Source organism: Cryptomeria japonica, chromosome 2 (assembly GCF_030272615.1).
Source record: "Cryptomeria japonica chromosome 2, Sugi_1.0, whole genome shotgun sequence".
NCBI lineage: Eukaryota > Viridiplantae > Streptophyta > Pinopsida > Cupressales > Cupressaceae > Cryptomeria > Cryptomeria japonica.
This window is the reverse complement of record NC_081406.1, coordinates 269,286,818-269,308,502: the sequence shown is the minus strand read 5'-3', so window position 1 is coordinate 269,308,502 and position 21,685 is coordinate 269,286,818. Positions and strand designations below refer to the sequence as shown.

The 21,685-nt window shown below is 36.2% G+C and overlaps 1 protein-coding gene across 1 annotated transcript; it reads right to left on the bottom strand.

Annotated features, from left to right (window-relative positions):
- Nucleotides 1-1,264: 1,264 nt before the first annotated feature.
- Nucleotides 1,265-21,238, bottom strand: LOC131056072 (eukaryotic translation initiation factor 3 subunit K). The gene is made up of 9 exons (XM_057990407.2): nucleotides 20,877-21,238; nucleotides 7,032-7,088; nucleotides 6,569-6,619; nucleotides 2,836-2,898; nucleotides 2,588-2,638; nucleotides 2,363-2,429; nucleotides 2,126-2,208; nucleotides 1,925-2,020; nucleotides 1,265-1,834 (listed from the first exon to the last, which is right to left on the bottom strand). Exons 1-9 carry the CDS (start codon nucleotides 21,003-21,005, stop codon nucleotides 1,727-1,729), a joined length of 705 nt encoding a protein of 234 aa, XP_057846390.1. The 5' UTR covers nucleotides 21,006-21,238; the 3' UTR covers nucleotides 1,265-1,726.
- Between the last annotated feature and the right edge of the window lie 447 nt (nucleotides 21,239-21,685).

Below are 21,685 nucleotides of genomic sequence, written 5' to 3'. Positions count from 1 at the left end.
TAACTATAAAATATTCTAATCACACATTACATCCTTGGACCTTGCTTTGGAAAATGGTTGAATAAAACCAAATGTAATGAAAGCATTTCATACTTGATTACACTTACAGTGTTTAATCATTCGAGGATCCAAAAAGGTTGAGTGATAAAAATTTATAACTTAACAATCAAGATTATGAATATAGACAAATAGGTAGAAGTCAATCAAATCATTTACATGACAAGGCCTAGGGCAGCATCTTCAGATACACTGCTTTTTGCAAACTTCAAGATGATATGAGTAAATTACTTACAATATGACCAGGCGTAAAGCATCTTCATGTACATGCTTTTTGAAGAGTACAAGAAACTAGCAAATTCCTTACAATATGACGAGGACTAAAGCATCTTCATGTACACTGCTTGTTGCGAAGTACAGGATGTTAGGAGAATGTCATCCACATTTTGGTGATATAACAATTTGCTGTTAATTTCAGTCCACGTGAGCATCAATAAACGAATTTCTAACTATGGAGTGGTGGACCCCATGCTTAAGGCCATAGGTTGCAACTCAGACTCGGAAAGTAATGGGTAAGCCAAAAATTCCTGACCCACAGAGTAACCAGTAACTTAAAAAACACTTAATTTTCAAAAAAAAAACATAAATTTTAAGCAAAATACAGCTCCAAAATGAAGACTAAAAGCAATGCTTATAATGCCAAAAATACGAAGTTTTTGGAGTGTTTACCCCACATTTGCTTTTCCCATGTACTTATCAAAGACTCGGCGAGTTTTTCAAAAGACTTAGCATCAAATTTTGGCAAGTTAAACCTGTGATTACTCGAGGAAATAAAAAAGTCGTGAGCACTCAGCAGCTCGCCAAGTTTGCAATCTATGCTTAAGGCAACCTATAATAATATTATATTGAATAGGGGAACCAAAGTTTCAAATACAGCACAAACCAAGTTCCAAGTGCTGTAGGTCTGACTGGGTAAATCCTAGGTTTGATCATCTTGATATACTACAAGTCAAAATGGCACTTGGGCAAATTGTCAGCCTTCAATTACAAATTCCTTTGTCATCCCAGACTTATTTTCACAGAAAAAATGTATATTACATGGTTTGCAAATAGCTACTGCAGCTGATCTCCCATTCCAAATTTGGAGAATCAAGAACAGCCAAACCAAAAACAACGAAGTTCATGTTAGGTTGAATAGGCATATTGTGACCAAACAAAGCATGCATTCCTACATCAATAGTAAGAAATATAAACGCCACCAATGAGATGAGAGAAAGAAATATTTAGATCTTGACATTTATCAAATGCTTCTAAGCAAAGATATCATACCGCTGTATTTCAGTAGTGCATTATTGTTGACCTCTAAGACATTTCAGTCAAATTCTAGAAAAGAACATTTAGATATTGGTAATTATCATGTGCCCCTAAAGCAAAGATGATAAGATCTCTTATGGCTACATTTCAGCAAACGCAATGCCGTTGAACTCACAGATATTCAGTCAAATTCTAGCTTCGTCGATGACTAAAATGCCTTGGAAACACTTCGCATTGATAATACTAGGTGTTGATTAATGTCTGTTAACCGTCAAAATTCATTTATGAAAACATAGAAACTTCTCCAAAAGCATTCACTGCTTTCATGACAGGACCATAAGAAAACCCAAAATAGATAACATGCAAATCCTACATAATGTGATCTTCAACTGCAAAGTTTGGAGGGCAGACATCTTCAAGTCAGAATTGGGAACAGTCTAGCAACATGTTCCACAGGAATACTGTCAGCTGTATTCTTCTTCAACTCGGGATGATTATATTCATTTGCCGGAAAAACGATAAGCTGTCATGAAATGAAAACATTATCTTCTCATCAAGCAAGACCATACATAAGCTATAGACCCTGCTATGTGAACAATGTAAAAAATATTACCTGCCCCTTCCCATGTCCTTTTTCTAAAGACCAACCATCTTCATTCACTCGAACCTCTAGATATTTGTCTAGTGATAAACCTTCGATATTGATTGCCTGGCATGTGAAATATTAAAATCATGTTAGCAAGAAGATTACTCTAAAGATCAGAAGCTATTAATTCTTTGACATTTAATACCATACAACAACAGACTAGCCAACCTCTGCAAGTACATGTCGTGGTAATTTTTGATAAGTAAGGGAAAGCACATGAATTGCATATTTCTGAATAGCCTTCTCAAATCCTGTGAATTCACCAAAGGGGAAATGACTTGAGATGGCAACAAAGCCAAAGCAGGAAAGGTAACATAACCAATAAATCATAGCCTGCCCATACTATTTTAAACAGCATGTAGTATTGTATCTTAGATATGTTGTCAAGAAAGGGCAATGTTATACCAGGAACAACTTCCAATATATCACGATTCCTTGCAGCCTCATCCCAGAACTCTCGGAACCTTGCAGTCTGAGACCATAAAATATTTTCACTTATGCAAGACAAAACAATATAACCTCTTGCTTCAAACAGGATTTCCCAGACGCTTTTAAACAAGATTATCCTTCAAATAATTATCCTCTACATTTTCAAACAATAAAACACCAGTGCATGTATTATTCACTTACCTCTAGGTAGTGAGAGAGGGTAATCAGAGTGAGAAAAGGCTCCATCATTTGCTGTATGGTTGGTTAAGGAAAATAACATTGAAAGAGTTATATGATCAGAAGCCCTTAACAGTCAATCACTCCTACCATAACAAGTCTCAACTCATTATGCTTGACATCATCATCATCCTGATCAATAAATTCCAAAACAATATATGGTGTATTTTCATTCTTATAAGAAATTGGTTCTACTTATAATTTAAGGATACAAGTCTTTCTGGAATCAAGAACATGCAAAGGTTGAAATCAGGAGCTGGCATTGCCATGAGGGCCTGCCACATAAGAAAAATAACACAGTTCATAAATACAAAGTATATGAAACCAAAAAAATGCACTCTAAATAAACGATGAGATAATAATTACTGAATTGTTTAAAGACATCAATAAATAATTACTGAATTATTTGGAATTTCAGACATGCAAAATGGCACTATCTTGGATGTAGAAAGTCAGAATGTCTTTAAATAATTACTGAATTATTTGGGATTTCAGATAATGCACAATGGCAATATCTTGGATGCAGAAAGTCAGAATGTCAAGGACATCAGTACCAAGATCTACTGCATTAGGATTGAAGATATTATGCACAGTAAAATGTTAATGTTCAAGCCTTGGTATAGATTCCAACAAAAAACTAGAACATCATAGAGCTCATTGGAAGCCCTAATATGTGTGTTAGTTCATGTTGTGTAGGCTGCCAAAACGAAAAATTGCCCCTGTTCTCAAAATAATTTGGACTCTTTCTTTTAAAATCTGCAAAACTTTGACTCCAGATTTCTCACCATTGCTAATATTCTGGATTGCAAACAATTTTAGCTTCTATTACTAATTGGTAGTACTTGCATTATTCTGAGATGTGTGTTCCTTTTAAGTATGGCCAGGAGAACGAATTGCTTCAACATTTAAAAAGCAAAGCCTATCAATATTTACAAACCTAATGATTTAAATTTAAATACTAAGCTGCCGAATCAGAATCAGATATGAGCATGGGTATGTGGAGATGGTATGCCAGTATGCCACAAAAAAAATATTGGCTGGTTATATCCATACAAAAATACATATAAAATCATAACATATACATATTTGCACCCTAAAAGTTATACTATATTAATAATTCAATAGAATACGATATGGTTATAAAAGGTATACTATATTAATTTTATTTTTTACCATAGTATTTATTAAATATAATTAAGCCTTAAACCATCATATTAAAAATTAAATTTGATATCTTACTTTTGTTAATAAAGTTACCTTAATAAAAGTCTTATTCCATAATATTAAAAATTAGATTTTTTATCTTAGTTTTGTTAATAAAGTTAAAGCTATCCATTTTGTTACAGTAAAATAAAATCACACTGAATCAGTTTTGAAAACAGAATGCATGTAATAATACTGAATCGAGAATGAGTCAGCAGCCCTACTATATAGCATTCAATGATTTAGGATTTCATTTCACTTTTTTGCCATAAAATAGCCCCCCTACAGGAAGGGAAATTATCCCCTTAAGTTGTTATCACACCCAGTTGCGGTCAATTGAACAGGATTGATGACTGTCAGCTGGATTCAGCAGCATATAAATTACCAGATGCCATGATACCGATTGGGTTCAAGCTAGCCCCCCTACCAATCATACACAATGGATCATGGACCACAGCTCCCCATGGTTGTTCTCTTTGGGAGAATACTACCTTTTCCATGAAAATTGGGCCATCCCTAAAATATAGGTATAGTTTGAGCACAAAATTTCTCTGTTTGCTGCAACTCCTTTGCTGTTTGCTGTTAGCTGACTTGTCATACACACATTGAAAACATTAAATGACCATTGTTTAAGGCTTCATGCACATGTTTTATAGTCATAAAGTCAAAAAATGAAATGTGTCCAAATTTCCCATCACTGCAATCACTGCAGAAATGCTCTGAAAATGCCTCATCCAAACAGGAATCACCCAGGTATGCGCATTGACAACTCCAAACAGTTCTATCTACAGAAAAACACCTCCTGCCTAATTTAATAGGTCTTTCGTACCCAGTGTTCCACGGAAATGTGTCCCCCCGCCCAAAATAAACTGTCTCCTGTAGGGGGACGTTTCCAAGACTTGGGGGAAACGTCCCCCACAGCACCACCACTTCCGCCACTTCTGGCAGGGACGCTGCTGGGTCACTTGCTATATGTCACATGCCGTTACATATTGATTGCAACCTTTAAATTCGTGAAAACTAGTTGGCCTTCTTGGGGCACTCACAGATATGTTTGCAGATTTTGCCTTGAAGATTTCAATTCACCTCTATTTTTTATATCAGCAACCCCTACCCCCCTCCACCACCACTCCGCTGCCGTCCCCCCACCGTACCCTCGCCGTCCCCAAAACCCATCCCCCTGTCCCCTAGTCAGGAAACTCCATGGAACACTGTTTGTACCCGAATCCAATTTCCAAACAAATCAGAACCAGGTACACAGGATTTTTCTGCTGATTTGGTAACATAGGTTTAAAACACAAAAAACTAGTGGCCTACAGCAAAGCATACTATGACAATATATTACATAGCATATACAAATACACTTTTTTCTGCTGATTTGATAATATAGGTTTAAAACCCAAAAAATAAGTGGCCAACAGCAAAGCATACTGTGACAGAATATAATATATATTACATAGCATATACAAATACACTTCCATTGAGATGGCAAAACACTGGATCCAAAACTGGAGCACATGCAACAGAATAAAAATACTAACATAAAATCAGAAGGAGCTAATCCTTGTTATTCAGATTGCAATATAGACAAAATTATATTAACTCATCTATAAATTCCTTGTGATTTCCTTACATAGCTTGACTTCTGTGTCTTAATAAAAGATGTTCATCTGTAAGATAACATTTAAAAGCTTCATATTTGAATCCAGCTTCTGCTGTCCAGGGTCCCATATCTAGACTGGGCCCCAATCCTGAGCTGGTCCATGAACCTAGACAGACCCAGGGCAATTCCAATCAGGGCACATTGTGCCCCAGCTGAACCCAGGATCCCACAGCCCACCAGATTTGTTTAAAAATTAATTTGTAATGAAAAAAACTAAAAATACATAGTAATTTATCCCAACTCTAAAAGCAACTACACTAACAACCTAAACACCAAACAAAATAATTCTTCTTAACCCTCATTGCTACTCACCCAAAACCCCATTGCTACTCATTGCCCAAGGCTGCAATTTTGATTAGTGTTCGGACATTGTTATCTTGCTATTCCTACACATCTACAATCATGAAGCAGGGTTCTGCTCCCCAGAGCCCTGTACCGAGACCAAGTCCATGTCCAGTCCCACTCCCCAGTCAATTCAGGGATCCAGACAGCATTGAATATAACTGTTTTAATTTGTCATTTAACATTTTGCATTGAGTTATACTTATCAAATATGAAATTATAAGTTGTATTTTGTGGTTAATGAATATTTTGTGCATATTATGGCTATTTTTTATATTCCATATAGTTTTTGCACAAATATAACTAGTCGATATCAAACCCAGGCTAATACAAATCAGCAAACTACTGTACCCCCCATCTGAGTGGGCTACTTAATCCTAAAACTTTTGTCCACTATAATAATGTTGTCTATATCAGAGAAATTACTCCTATAAAACTTACTATAAATCTATGATATTTTCGTATCTTAGATAATTTTTATGTTTAGACTTGAATCTAAAGAAACAGCTAAACACAAACGGTAACTAAAAACTAAATAAGATTTGTCCCTTCAGTACTTTTCTACAAATTTGTAATATTTTCCTATTTTGGAAAAATTAGAAATTTAAAATTGAATTTAAATATAGCTAAACATAAATCTAAATGAACAAATCTGTGCATATTGCATACCATAACCATTATACAAATAGTTACATAAGAACCACCAAGTGAACGCTACAAACAAGATAGAAAAGAACCTTGACCAAAATCCGTGCAACAATTTGTATACTCAGCCTTGCTGGTTCAAACTGCATGCAAAACAGTGTGAAGAGAAAGAATGAGTCAGTCCACATTACATATGCAGAGACACATAAATATGACTTCAAAACATTGACAGAATACAATACTTAAAAAAAGCCCTATAACTTTCTGAAGGAAAATTAAATCTTTTAACATGTTCAAAAAAAAAGACACTTCACAATCAGCCACTGCCATTTGACAAAAGCTCAACTGCAACTTAGTTCATTTTACGAAGCACAGATAGTAGAAACACGCCCATAATTGATAATAAGAACTCAATAAACCTATGCTAGAAATATATAAAACACGAGATATGAAATGCTTGTAAGCTATGTGCAGTGTAGAAATTGTATGGTGGTCAAAAAGACTCCAAAATATTGATAGGAAACAACACAAAGAAAATTAACAGGAATAGCAAACCTGGTACAGCCGCAAGAGACAGAGATTGGCATCCAGGCTGTATGTGTTAGACAATACCTGCATCAGAAATTACCTTTGTTAGACTGCAAAATTGAAAAGACTCTTCTTCCTTTCTCAGATTGAACAGATCATACAATCTCTTAAGCTGCCTATTGTAGTCAGCATTTTGGAGACTCTTAATGGTTTTGATTCTTTTGAATTTTATCTAGTGACGGTGATTTCTTCAGTGAAACATTTTGCGCTCTTTTATAGGTTCCTTGAGTTCACTATTCTATTTATAACCCTCCTATTGCAGTTACCAAATTTTGGATGTAAATACAGATTTCAATCACCGCTTACCAGTTCAGGCAAAAAAAAATCAAAGCTGTAGTTGTGGAAAATTTGCATTTTCCAGATTTTAAAAAAAGTTAAATACACAAACATGATTTCATGTATACCTCTGACAAACTCATTTCTACATATGATAACTCAGTAATCGCCATTCTGGATTCTTAAAAATATAAAGTATATAATAATAGTATGACCATCACTATATTAACTCGGAAAATAACCAAACCACAAGTGTCAAGAACCTACAGATTCAAGGACAACAAACAAAATCAGTAAACCTAAATGATGAGTTTGATAAATCAACTATGATGCATATTATCATTTACAATTACGTAGCTCAAATTTACTTAACAAAACATGAAAGCATATCATTGTAAGAAATGGATAGGACTGAATCTCCTCTCGACATAAAACTCTGTTCAAGGTGTTAAATGATTGATTTTGCAAACAAATAAAAGTATCCAGCAACCATTAGTCAAACAATTGTATCAAAAAAATATATATTCATAGCATGATTATCTAATTACATACAGAGACACCATAATATCTGCCTGCAAAATAGACTATGGAAATGGAACTGATAATTGAGCTATGAAAGTCCTCCCACTTCAAAGGGGAACTTTCTTAATAGTTAAGAGGACAACATAAAAGAATATACAGAGAACAGAGACTATATTCTTGGGGAAAAACCAACCTACCTCTAAAAGGAAAACAGATAAACAGAGATTCCTCTTCAAAGACAATGGATGGTGTTTGTGTTATAAAAAAGACTAACAAATACAATTAATTAGGGGAAAAATTTATTCTCTATCTTTTTGTATTTACTCTTTTAGGATAAAGAAAAAGCAACCTGGATCTGTGAAGTTGACGTAAGAGTAACTACATGAAATAAGCAATAATAACCAAGCGTTCAAATTCTAATACTTGATGAACATAGAAAACCAAAGGCTTAGAACATCAAAAGGGTGCTAGTCATTTTCAGTTCACTCCAAGTTTGAGGATAGGAAATGGTTTCCAGTTTCTATCATAATTATGATTAACTGATTTGAAAAACACATCAATAATTTAATAAAGTATAGATGAAAAAACATGCATTTCATCTTCCAAAATGAGTGTCTTCAAAATGTTGAAGATTTTGATATTCTGGAGATATTGTACGGTATTCAAAACTTACAGTAGCCTGCCTACTTGAGAATGGATTTCAATGCAAATGGAGAGGTGATGACCTGATCCTTGAAAGATTTTACAGCAAAGTAGAGATAAATCTTACTGAGGCCACATAAATTTCCCAAGCTGAATCTTTAGCCAATGCCATGAAAGATCATAATTTCAGGCCCCATAAATTTCCCAAGATCAATGTGGATGCAAAGCTGTAATAGATCATACTTATGAAAGATTTTCACACAGCTGATAAAGATTTTAGCTGCGGAATTTTCTGTGTACAGCATACATTCAATGTTGTAGAAGATAAATATTACTGAGGCCACATAAACTTCCCAAGCTGAATCTTTAGTCAATGCCATGAAAGATCACGATTTCAGGCCCCATAAATATTCCAAGCTCAAAGTGGATGCAATGCTGTAATAGATCAAAATCACTGAAGAATCACACAGCTGATATTGAAAAGACAGGTATCAATTCTCATTAGGTCCGTCTTAAATGCCAAGACCTCTAATCTGTAACATTATTTCCAAAATTAGCATACTTTTTTATCCAAATAAATAATTATAAATGTAATGGAATAGTCATGGCATTTTTGTGAGCATTAAGTTGGATCCAGAATAATTCAACAGATACCAAACAGTGGATGCATCAGTGTCCAGGACTGTACAGCGGGTGTGGTAATGTCCCCCAACAGTACATGCCTCAATCCTTGAAACCCAAGCTGAGCAGGTACCATTTTAGCTACCTGTGATTGTAGAAATTTTTCTTGTACCAAGGGAAACTCTACTGTGCATAAGTTTCTATAAATATGTGCTTGTATTGGTCGTACTTGTTAAAAGGCAGGGGAGGAATGAAAGATATTGAATGAGCAAGAATAGGTGGTTCTAGCTGTTCATGGTTGCTTTTGAAAGGCTGAGATAGTGGTCTAGCCATTATTGGAGAAAGGAGCAGCTGATGTCCAAGCATACAACTGTATTGGTAATTTATTTGTTTAATAGAGGTAGTCAGTAATTCCAACTACTAATCAATCTAGCTTTTCTGTGAAGAGTATCTAAGATAGAATCTTGTGCTTTTACTTTTTTCTTATGATTACCATGTTTATTTTCTGCTTGTTCAACAATTCCCTCTCTCATTTATTTAGCAACTATCATCTGAAATTGCAAGTAACATAACATGTTGATTCTTGGTTAGTAAATTCCAAAGTAAAAGTTTATAGATCAATCTTGGTATCAAAGCGATTTCAATCTTGTGGGTTTGTGGATAAAGTGTGTGTATGAAAGTCACAAGAGCACAAGAAGCGCACATGGAGAAGATGAATGCATATGTAAACACATTGAAGAACCACATGAGGCGTAGTGTAAAACCAACAATGGTTGAGCCAACAGCAAGAGCTAATGCAAAAGGAGCAAATAAAGATAGTACATGAACAAACCTCAATAGGTAATTTGGTAAGATATCTAGCCAAGAAATTTGGCATAGGAAAAGAGAAAGGTGTGGCAAATGAGGAGCTCTTGGAAGAATTTATCAAACTTCCATTTGAAGTAATGTTCCACAAGGATGCATACCCCCTCAAATTTGTTTTTCCTAGAGACAAGGCCATCTCCAGGATTTGGGGATGGATGCAAAACCTCCCACCACTATCCCTCCACTACCACCACCAGAAGGAAACATCTCCCTCAAAGAGGGGATGTCTATGAGATGTCAATCCCTATCGAGGACGATGGAGTGGCTTCCGTATGTCCCTAACGCTTCAAGGAAACTCCCAGGCCTCTCTGTCAACCACCTCTCTGGAAAGAAATTTAAAATTAAAAAACTCATACAATTTTATTGGTGTTTGTGCCCCCAACCCTAACCCTAAAAGTTTATGGGCACCACCCACACCCTAAGCACTCTAAAAAGACTATAAATACACCTCACACTCACTCCAAATCACAATCAAAGCTTGGAAACATTGTGCAAGGTTGCAAGTTGCATAGCAGATAGCAAAGTGAGAGCAAACAAAACAGAGAAAATTGGCAGGAGCAAGAGCAAGTACCAAGTGTTCAAGTTTCAACACATTGCTCAAGTCAAAAGCCATCAATCTTTCAAGGTAAACAATGGCCCTTCATCTCTTGGGATTTTATTTGAATTATTCAGTTTCTGAACGGATAAATCTAAAATCAATGATTATGTGATAGTTTTTTATTTTGTTTTCAATTCAAGTATACAATAAAATATAGAATCGTATGTAGTCATAAAATATAGTTTTTAGGTTTGTTGAACTGCTGTTACACAAACCCTAAAAACAGCATTTAGGACTTTAAGCATTAACTTTACATTTATAACAGCAGTATTTTATGTTTTTAATTTATTTATTAAATTGAAATTATTTTGTTTTAAAATATTTATTTACAAACTTACATAAACCATTAAATAGCTGATTAAGGTTTTTTTGTTTGTAAATTAATATTAATCAAATTAGGATCTCATCTTTTGCGTATCTTCTACTACACTTTGTGTGACCTTAAGAAAAACAAAAGTGGAATCCTTTTATGACAAAGGTTGAAGAACACAAATACCTATTTTTTGTATTCTTTATTTCTACACTTCATGCAACCTAAAGTAATAAAAACAAAAAAAAAGCCAGTATGTAATTTAATGACATTATGGCATATGTATGGCAGCCATAAATTCAATTTCTTGTAGTCACTATGAGTACTAACTCTCACAACATGAGTGATGAAGAGAGTCGACGAGAGACAAAGCCTATGGGGGTAGACCAAGACTCCAAGTTCAAAGGTAGGAATCTAAGACTCCAAGTGCAAAGGTAGGGGGGATGAGGCAGTAGTACTGCTTTTAATTGCCCTTCCAAGTTAATCAGAAATATTTGCCTAGGGTTCCTACAATAAAAAGTCCCCTTCAAAACAATTTGCAACCAAATTACAAGCAAAACCTAGGTCAATAGGGAGCACTAGGCTAGAGAGATGCTATTTCTATTAACTTGAATTTCAAGATAGCATTACAATAGTTGCAGTACACCTCCTTCATGTTCGAGGCAAGGGTGTAGATGAATGTAAAGAACTATAACCTGATAAAAGAGCTGAAATAAATAGATTGTGGGGTGTGGTGATGGCTAAAAACTTGTACCTGCTACTCTGACATCGAGGGGTGCCCATCCTACTTCTAGTACTAGGACATACTAAGATCCATGAGTTTGTTCTACTTTTCCCTCTAGTTTAGGGGCAGCAAGGCCTAAGGGGAAACATAGAATGATTGCTAATAGTGATGCTACAAAACTATGGCATAATTACTTAATGTGCAAAATAAGCAGGAGCCAAATGATGCCATTGACAAATTCTTCTTTGCTGATGGCATTCCATTCCATGTGGCTCACTCTCCTTATTACAAAGAGGTTGTGGCAAAAATTATAAGAGATGGACCATCATATGTGCCACTAGGGTAGGCAAAATTGAGGACAACTAAGTTGTCAGAGATTCTGCTGGACCAGTATGGCAAAAAATTCCTTGGGTATAGTACGGCTGGGTACAACTGTTGCGTGTGTGTGTACATGTGTGGGTGTGGGTATGTGCGCATACTGTAGGGGGGGTGGGGGCATGTGCATGTGCGCAAACTGGAAGGGGTGGTGGGGGTGTCTGTAAGCAAAAAGTTTTAAAAATATACAGAATCTTTGATAGTATGATACTTTATCATATTTTTATGATAAGCAGACCACTGTAATTTGTAATCTATTTGTTTAATAAAAGCAGTAAGTAGTAGCTACTACTAATCAGTCTAGATTTCCTCTCTATCGAAAGTTTCCAGCACAAAACCTTGTGTTTTTTTATTTTTCTTATGATCAACTTGTTTATTTTCTACTTGTTCAATACTTCCCTTGCTCTCATTTATTTAACAACTATCAGTTGAAGCATAGTATGTAGATTCTTGGTTTGGAAGTTCCTATAGGTGTTGAGAAAATACAACACCACAGGAGCCTGAAGATCTTCTGCAAGCCGAAAAATCTGTTACAAGGAGAAGCAATGAAGCAAAATCTGAAGAACATACAAAACACAAAGAATATGCTCAAAAAGAGAGAGCTCAATATTCACAAAAATATGTAATGTGATTCTTACAATGAAAAGAAAGAACTCAACCTTTAATAGGTCAAGAAACCCTAAAAGGGAAAAACTAGGTTTGCACATAATAATTAATTAAAATAATTAATTATATGCACCTAAAGTTAGCTTAAGTGTAAAAGAGATAAAGGGAACTTAAATAATTAATCAAAGAATGTTTAATTAATCAAGTAAATACCCGAATACTCTAACACCCCCCCTTAAGCTAGACTTAGGGAGAAGCTAAAACCTAGAACAGCTACTGAAAGCAATAAAGATGGGTCACGGCAACAAGGCCTGATCAGGTACCCAAATACAATGAAATCTCTATGAACTGGAGAAATAGAGAACACCACGTGGGAACAAAACTCTACTCCAAAAAGAGATGGAAAAAATATCACTGAAGCATGAAGACCCTGCAAACTTTGTCGAAGAATAACTGCTGATCTGAAGAACATCCACTGAACTAGAACATGACCAGGTAGAGAAGACTATAATCTGCATGAGTGCCCTCAAATGACACTACTCGAATCAAGAGGCAAACAAGGCAAAACAACTGAAATCGAAGATACAGATGGCATGAGAAACCAAAGCCTGAAGAGCTGATCAATCAAACCACGAAAGCATTAGAACCAACAGGATAAACCTCCCCATAATGCGGAAGTGGGAGAGGGACAGGAACACTAAAAAGGACAGCCAAAAAACAACTGCATGACGAAGAACCAAGAACATCAAAGGTGCTGAGGCACATCATCATGAGGCGAATGTCATAGAAGGAACACTCACTTGACAAAGGAAGATGGCAAACAAAGGCAAACATCAACCCCCTCATGGCACTTGATCAACAGTGCATGTACAACAAGACACAAGATATGCAAGATTCCAAGTAAACAATGCATGATGGCACTTTATCTCAGTGCGTTTGCATAATTACAAGCTACAATGATAAGAAGACTGGAAATAGAAACGAGAATCAAAACAGAGACACCCTACTCAGAAAAGAGATCCCAAAACCTAAAACAACCACGATATCCACCAGAGTGTTGAAAAGCAAAAAATTGAATAAAATATGCATGGAGCAGAATCTGGAAAAAAAACTCATATTTCTGGAAAGTACACAGAACACATTTTCCGAAAATATAAAGTTTTAGAAAAACGGAGGTCGGATGCTCATTCTACGTCTCCCGGAGTACAAAAAAGAGACCTCACTTTGACTGCAAAAAAACACAGTCAAACAGAAAAATTGGAAAAAATTACCAACACCATGAGGTCAGCCTCGGAACCAGCTTTTCGACGCCTATTTGTTTTTGAAAAAATGACTCCGTATGCCCAAGATAGGGCCAAAAAACCAAACCCCCCCTGAAAAAGCCAAAAAAAGGGGGTTTGGTTGCCTATTGGTGGTCTGATGGCCAGGGAGCGGAGCTCCAGTGGTGCACCGGTGGCGGCCGAGTGGCAGGGTGGCAGCGCGGTGGCCGGCCGGAAAACAGGGCCGGGCAGCGGAGGGGCCAGGCGGCTGAGCGGCGGGGGCCAGGGCGAAGGCCACAGGCGGCGGGCGATCCAAGCTAGTGGCGGCGGGCGATCCCTGGCGGAGCAGCTGGCGGTGCAGGCGGGCAACGGTTGGGAAGCTTGCAATGGCCAGCGGGGAGCATGCAGCGGCCGGTGGGGGTGGATAGCGGCGGCGGCCAGCGGGAGAAACAAAGGCAGCGGCCGGCGAGCTTGCAGCAGACCGAAGGCCGAAGTGCGAGGGCCGGAAAGTGCTGGTGGTGCGGGGCCCGAGGCAGGGGCAATGTCCGTGGGCCAGCCGTACTGACAACGACAGCACCTGCAACAAGGCAAGGGCCCCACGGTACCCTGCGTACTGTGAGGGCCCCAAAAAACCTTTTTTTTTTTTTTGCAAAAAAAAAAAAAATTCTTAAAAAGAAACAAACCTCTTTTTTTTTTTTTTGCTTTTTTTGAAAGATTGTTTTTAAAAACAAATTTCGGCCTGCATGCCATAAAAAGGCAAATTTTTATTTTTTTGAAATTTTTTTCTCGATCTGCATGCCAAAGTCGTACGGCCTGGATCTGAGAAAAAAAATGCTCAGGAACCAAAATAGGTCAAATTTTATATGACCATAGGGGTTTTCGGGCCTTCTAAGCACGATGGTGAGGTCTGTTTAGGCCCAAAGTGCTCAAAAAAAAAGCTCAAACCCTAGGTACATAAAAAATTGTTGAAACCCCAGATTTGCTTCCAAAGCCAAAAATTTTCAAAACAAGAACAGGTAGCTGCAGATTTGAAGCTTTGATACCATATAGGTGTTGAGAAAATACAACACCACAGGAGTCTGAAGATCTTCTGCAAGCCGAATAACCTGTTACAAGGAGAAGCAATGAAGCAAAATCTGAAGAACATACAAAACACAGAGAATATGCTCAAAAAGAGAGAGCTCAATATTCACAAAAATATGTAATGTGATTCTTACAATGAAAAGAAAGAACTCAACCTTTAATAGGTCAAGAAACCCTAAAAGGGAAAAACTAGGTTTGCACATAATAATTAATTAAAATAATTAATTATATGCACCTAAAGTTAGCTTAAGTGTAAGAGAGATAAAGGGAACTTAAATAATTAAACAAAGAATGTTTAATTAATCAAGTAAATACCCGAATACTCTAACAGTTCCAAGTAAGAGTTTATAGATCAAATGTCTGCATGAATGCAGTTATTGTTTACGAGGATAAACAACTCTCACAGGTCAGACAAGGCCTACCCTGTCTCAGAAAGCAACTAATTGCATCCTAAAAACACTAATTGGAGATCCAATCATTTGAAATTGCAAGAAGCATAGCATGTTATTCTTGTTTTGTAAATTGAAAATTCCAAAGTAAAAGTTTATAAATCAGTTGTCTGTATGAAAGCATGCAGTTATGGCTTACAAGGATTAACAGTTCTCACAGATCAGATGATCTACCCTATTTCACGAAGAAACTAATTGCATCCTCAAAACACTAAAAGGAAGTCCTCCTGTTTGAACCTAATGTAACCTACTTAAGAGGAAAAAACTGAAATGAATTTCAATGATTGCTGAAACAGCCAATATCTTGCTAACATCAACTAACTCGGACACATAAATGAATTTGTAATATATAACTCTGCTAGCACAAAAAGACCTTTTTCATGATCAGCCTGCAATTTGGGTCTCCATTTTCTTCATTGAATTTGCAATCAACTCTTCAAGAGAGAGAAGCAAGAACTTGTGCTCTTACTGGACTGTACAAAAGGGTGATATCATCCACACAGACATGTAAAACCAGCGGCATAAAAATGAGTTCTTTGAGTGTAATTTGTATTCTCTTTCTTTTATTGGCCCTAAAATTTGCCACAATGAAATTAAGGTATTTACTTGCATTTAAAGCTGAAGCCTGAAATAATTCAATATACTGTATTTTCTTTTTCATTTATTGTTGATAAGATTTTCTTTTCTTTTGCATAAATTCTAGCTTCAAAGTCCTATCTTTATTCTTTGAATCTTTAAGGCCACTTTTTTGTTCTTTGGCTACTATAATGTCCCAGCGGCCATTATTTCCTTCCACAACTCTTACTTGCTTTCAAGCCAATTATTGTGCTCTAGGAGTTATTCTAACCTTTGTAGATATCACTTAAATTTGAGACATTACTTACTTTAAGGCCATAATTCAAGTAAAACTCCAAAGTTCATGTACTATTTTTTGTTAAGGATAGTTATACGACATTAATTCGTAGAGCCACAAAATTAGAAAGCTAAAGCATACATCAAGATCACTGATGAAAAATTTATAGGGAGCAACCATATGAATAGGTTTAATATTTATAATCCTCCAACTGATCATTTTATTTTGTTCCTTTGACATTATCAAAGAATTGCATCTTGCCATTAGACCCAGGTATTGTGAAAGGGGGCAATATGTAATAAAAGAAAAGTACACCCAACAAAATTACTAGTGAAGTTCTTTAAGGGACAGTATTCTATGTTACCGGGTTCGCCACTTTTGGTCCACGCACCCAAACCAGGTTCACCCACGAGTTCGCCTTGGATACGTACCCAGGCGTTTAAGTTCGCCAGGTACGAACCCAAGTATGAACCTGGGCGTATCCAAAGGCACTGAGTGCCAAAACATAACAAAAACAAACATTTTTGACCCTTTTTTGCATGCAAAAACCCTGAAATGTCCCTAAAAGCACCCCTTCTATCGTTGGATTCTCCTCATGCATTGATTGATGATGAAGTAGCATACAATTAAATGTATTTAGTTTAATAATTCTGAATATTTAATTAGATTTTTGCATATAATATGTGAGTGTGTGTGTGTGTGTATATATATACACATGCATGTATGGATGAAACCGACCCACGAACCCAAAGGGCAAAAAAAATTTTACCCAAACCCACAAACCAGGTTCATGTACCTGAACCCGAACCAGTAAGTTAAGAGGGACACCTATATGCAAATAGAACTGATATTGATCATCCCCCACAGCAATCCTTGTATTTTTTCCCGCTGATGTTATCAATGACTTCTAATTAAACCATTGATTATAGGAATCATGAAAGGGGACAGCACATAACAAAAGGCAGGTACACACATCAAACGAACCAATGAAGAATGTAAAGATGCACAACACCTATCTATGAACAGGTTTGATCTTGATCATCACCGCTAATCCTTTGGTTTTCATCCAAAATTATTGATATTTTACTATTTAGTTTTTTGCAAATTACCATTGGATGTACCAAGCAGGTATCATGCAAGGGGCTGATATGTATCAAAAGTTACATACACAAACTTGGAATCAATTTGGAAACAATTGATAATTGAAATATCAAGTTGGGATACTGATTCAGGAGAGCAATACGGACAAAGTGACTGATTATTCAACCAAGAGGGAATAAATAAGCTTAAGTTAAAGTGCTAAAATGAATGTTCATGCCTGGGTGAAGAATCATAGACAACCTTTAATACACTCCAATATTAACCAATATGAACAAAGCAACATGAGAAAATATAAATCTTCTAAATGCAATGGACAATGCAGTACTTGCTTGAGAATATCTGAATAAGAGAAATATGGAGACTGTATTTGTTATCACTTATTCACAAAGAATCCCTCCCAGATTTTAGATGGAAAATGAGCATCCCACCTATAGAAAACAAGCTCAATTAATACAATTAATAAATGTATACACCTAAAAAATGGTCTGAAGATAATTAATTGAATAAGCAATTATTTTATTAATCCCCCTTCTCAATTTAATTGAATTCATTAGCAATTTGATTAAATCCCTTTCATCTACTTATTAATAAATCTAAGGATTTATTTAATAGGTTCATTTCAATAGTCCCCTTTGATTAATTAATCCAAATTAATTGATCCTTCCCCCATTTAATTCATTTCTTCTAATCCCCTAATTAATTAAAACAAATCAATTTATGAGTTGTTGAAAGTTAATTAGCCTTTTCCTATTATTTGAATTTAAATTCAAATTACCCACATGCCTCCTAACTTCTAACCACCTAGCCTAACCATCCCTCTAACCTTACCCAATTCACCTAACCTTGGGTTTAACTAACCCTATCCTATCTTGCACATCCTAACCTCCTTATCCTAACCTCCTATGGGTTGGATATTCTCCCCTTGAGACACATGGCACTTTGGCCACATGTCTCCTCTCTTGGAAACTTGCCCTCTCATGAGCAAGCCTCCTTGACACTTGTCACCACAAAGATGACAAGTGTCCCTTCCTCCAACCTCTTCTCCAACCTCCTCCAATTTCACCCTTGATATCTTCAGACTCAATCTTGACCGTTGATTCCTGCCACCTCACCCTTGGCCTTGGAAATCCTATAAATATCCCCCATTTTGAAGCACAAAGGATCCCATCTCATATCAATTTAGGCATTGTTACTATAGGCATATCCATTCTAGCATATCATTTGAGCATTGTTATTATAAGCAATTGCATCTTAGATCTAGTTTTATTTGATCATTTTCTAGCATAATTGTTGAATCATGTAGCTTAATCAATCTCTTTTCTAGCTTAATTGCATCATCATCATAGCTTAATCATGCATATCATTAGCTTAATTAGACTCTTGGATCAATCTAGCATAATCAATCTCATCTAGCTTGCATATCGTTATCATTTCAAATCCTACATCTAGGTGTAGTCAAGTCACTGAGATTGCTTATCCAGATCTGAGAGCAAATCCATACTCGCATCTCTTAGGAGGCGATAGGTCGCTTTGTCATGGTTTATCTTTCATTTGCTTTGAATTTGCTAACCATGCTTGTAATGATCTATTGGGTGTTTGTGTTGCAGCTGCAGGTACACTACTTCACACGCACGACAATAACCTTAAAAACAGCTTCCATTCTCAAACTTACACACATACTAGTTTGACAAATGTTGAAAGGAGGGCCTAGATTTATGGGAATAACAACTCCATAAACATGTTTTGATGCACAAAACACACATGAAACAGTACGAGCCTAAAATTTTATAATAGTGCCCATCAAATATAGTTATACTTATCTACCAAATTTACTAGCAATTGTTGAGACATGGACAAGCTAGGACTCGAACCTAGGACCTTCCATATGCTGCTAGAGTGCTCTACCACTGAGCTACTGGCCCCTCTTGGACCAGTCCATCGTTGGTCCGGGTATGGCTTATTTCCAACACCAACACCCCCCCTTAAGCCACACCTCTCGTGTGCTTGGGGCTCCTAGCCTGGACCTAGCTCTAACACCATGTTGAGACATGGACCAGCTAGGACTTGAACCTAGGACCTTCCATACACTGCTGGAGTGCTCTACCACCGAGCTACTGTCCCCTCTTGGATCAGTCCATCGTCAGTCCGGGTGTGGCTTATTTCCAACACCAACAGCAACTTATAAGTATTTTCTTAATATTCTCGATGAAAGACTCTTTTTCGTAATTTTGACAATCATTTTTTTAACAGTTTCATAGTTCACTCATTGCAGTTTTAGAATTTTCAATAAACAAAGTATTATTTTCAGATTCTAAACTCTACAGCAGATTCAAAACATTTTTATTTTGGTTTTCACGTGAAAATTTGAAGTTTCCAACATCAAATTTGTAACAGAAAATTCCATATGGTCAAAGCTTCAATTTTTGTTTATTTTCAGACCTAGCATTTCTACCTAAAGTTTGCAGTAGTGCAGCTAGCTACATCTGGGATTCATAACATGCTCGTTACAGGCAATTCGAGATAAAATCAAAACAAAACAAAATTCTGGTGAGTTTGACACTTTCCAGCAGGCAACGTTGAGTAATAAGTTCCTAAGCTGGAATATATTCTTATTCAAAGCGTAAACCATATATGAAATAGCTTTTGCCAAGATTGTCCACAGAAACAAGTGGTTTGCAGATAAAAGTTTGAGTTGCCTCTGCACACTATATTAACCATTTGTAGTTTGAGCATATACCTAACCATTTGGCGCAATGTACAGCAATGTGACCCATGTCAAAACATCTGTAGCACCGAAATAGTAATCCCTCATAATCCAGCATTTGTTTCCAGCATTGATTGGCAACACAATCTTTCTTATAGGAAACAAAGACGTAAGAGTAATGAGCTTTTACCATTTGCAGTGATGGCATGATTCCTATTGCATTGGTCTGCCAATTCAGGTAGGCCAAACCCCCTTGCCAGGCCGACAGAGATGAGACGGACAAGTGGACCTTTTACGGTTCCCAAATCTGCAGTTATTTCTCTTGTGATTACAAGTGAACCCAGTGTCACCATCAGGTAAAATGTATACGATTTGTTCAGCTCTTGCTAGATAATTTTACGGCGACTATGCTTTATGTTGGTATTTAGGCCCCGGGCTAAACTGCTCAAACTCTAACTCTCGCCATCATATGCCTCATGTAGAATAGCTCAAAAAGAATCTTCGCCTCGTATGCCTGATGTATTGTTTCTTTTGCATAGAAATATTGTATTGATTATGTGAGTGTAAGTCTGTTGGGCCGATATTTCTTTAAATGTAGTTGAGATGAAGGGTATACAATAAAGTAAAGGCCATTTCATTTTTTCAAATAACAATCTTGCGAACAACATTAGTAAGGGAGGCAAGCGGGAGGGCTGTGGCGGGAATAAAAATCATAAAATTCATTCATGAAACCTTCAAAATCAGAACCCATTTGAACAGAAACCCTAATTATCAGGCGAAGGAAAACAAGAGAAAGCAATTATGGTATAGAATAAGAAAAAATACCTGTTCTTGGACATAGGCTTCAAGATCAGGAAGAATATCAGGGTTATAAGGGTTCAGAGCAACAAGCTGCTCTACTGTGAAGGACGTTGTCTGCTGTTGTTGCTTCTGCATTTCGTTTTCTCTATCCATGGAATCTGATATTTGAACACAAAACTGCTCTCTCCACTCAATGCACCGAAATCTCCTTGGGCAGAAGGGGACTTTGCAGAAAAACAAAGAAGATGTTAAATGATCGTTGTGTTTTTTATATTTTAGGTTAAATTATCCACAGCGCGAACACCTTGAGCTGAATAGCAATCTGACTGAAAATACAAAAACCTTTGTCGTGCCTCGGAACTAATTTAGAGGGTTTTAGAACTTCGCGATTAGAATAGTGTAATAAATGTAATGAGTTTTATATTAATTAATTAATTAGTGTAAATAATGTAATTAATTTAAAGATTTATGATTAAATTTAGTATTAATTTAGTGGTTGTTATATTGAAAATATAATGTATTAGTTAGAGATTTTTCAAGAATGTAATTGCATTGAATTGGTAGAATCTTTATTCCTAATCATTTTGTGAAATGTAATTAAAAAGAAAAAAAATTATCCATGAGAATTTTTTATGTGCATATGAATATTATTTTGATTTTTTTTACTTGGATTAAATCTATAGATTATATTATAATTATAATTCAATTTTTAACTATTCTTAAATATGATGCATGTCAATTATTAATATATATTTTAAATATAAAATACTTTCATAGAAATTGAAATATCAATTGACAAAATCAATGGGCAATATCAATTTTATAGGTTGTAT

Excerpts from the sequence above, each read along its gene's own strand:
- LOC131056072 (XM_057990407.2), bottom strand. The coding sequence starts at position 21,005 with ATGGATAGAGAAAACGAAATGCAGAAGCAACAACAGCAGACAACGTCC. Across the intron at positions 2,899-6,568 it reads TTGCACGGATTTTGGTCAAG|GCCCTCATGGCAATGCCAGC; the intron begins GTTCTTTTCTAT and ends CTTATGTGGCAG. Across the intron at positions 2,639-2,835 it reads TCTTGATTCCAGAAAGACTT|CAAATGATGGAGCCTTTTCT; the intron begins GTATCCTTAAAT and ends CCAACCATACAG.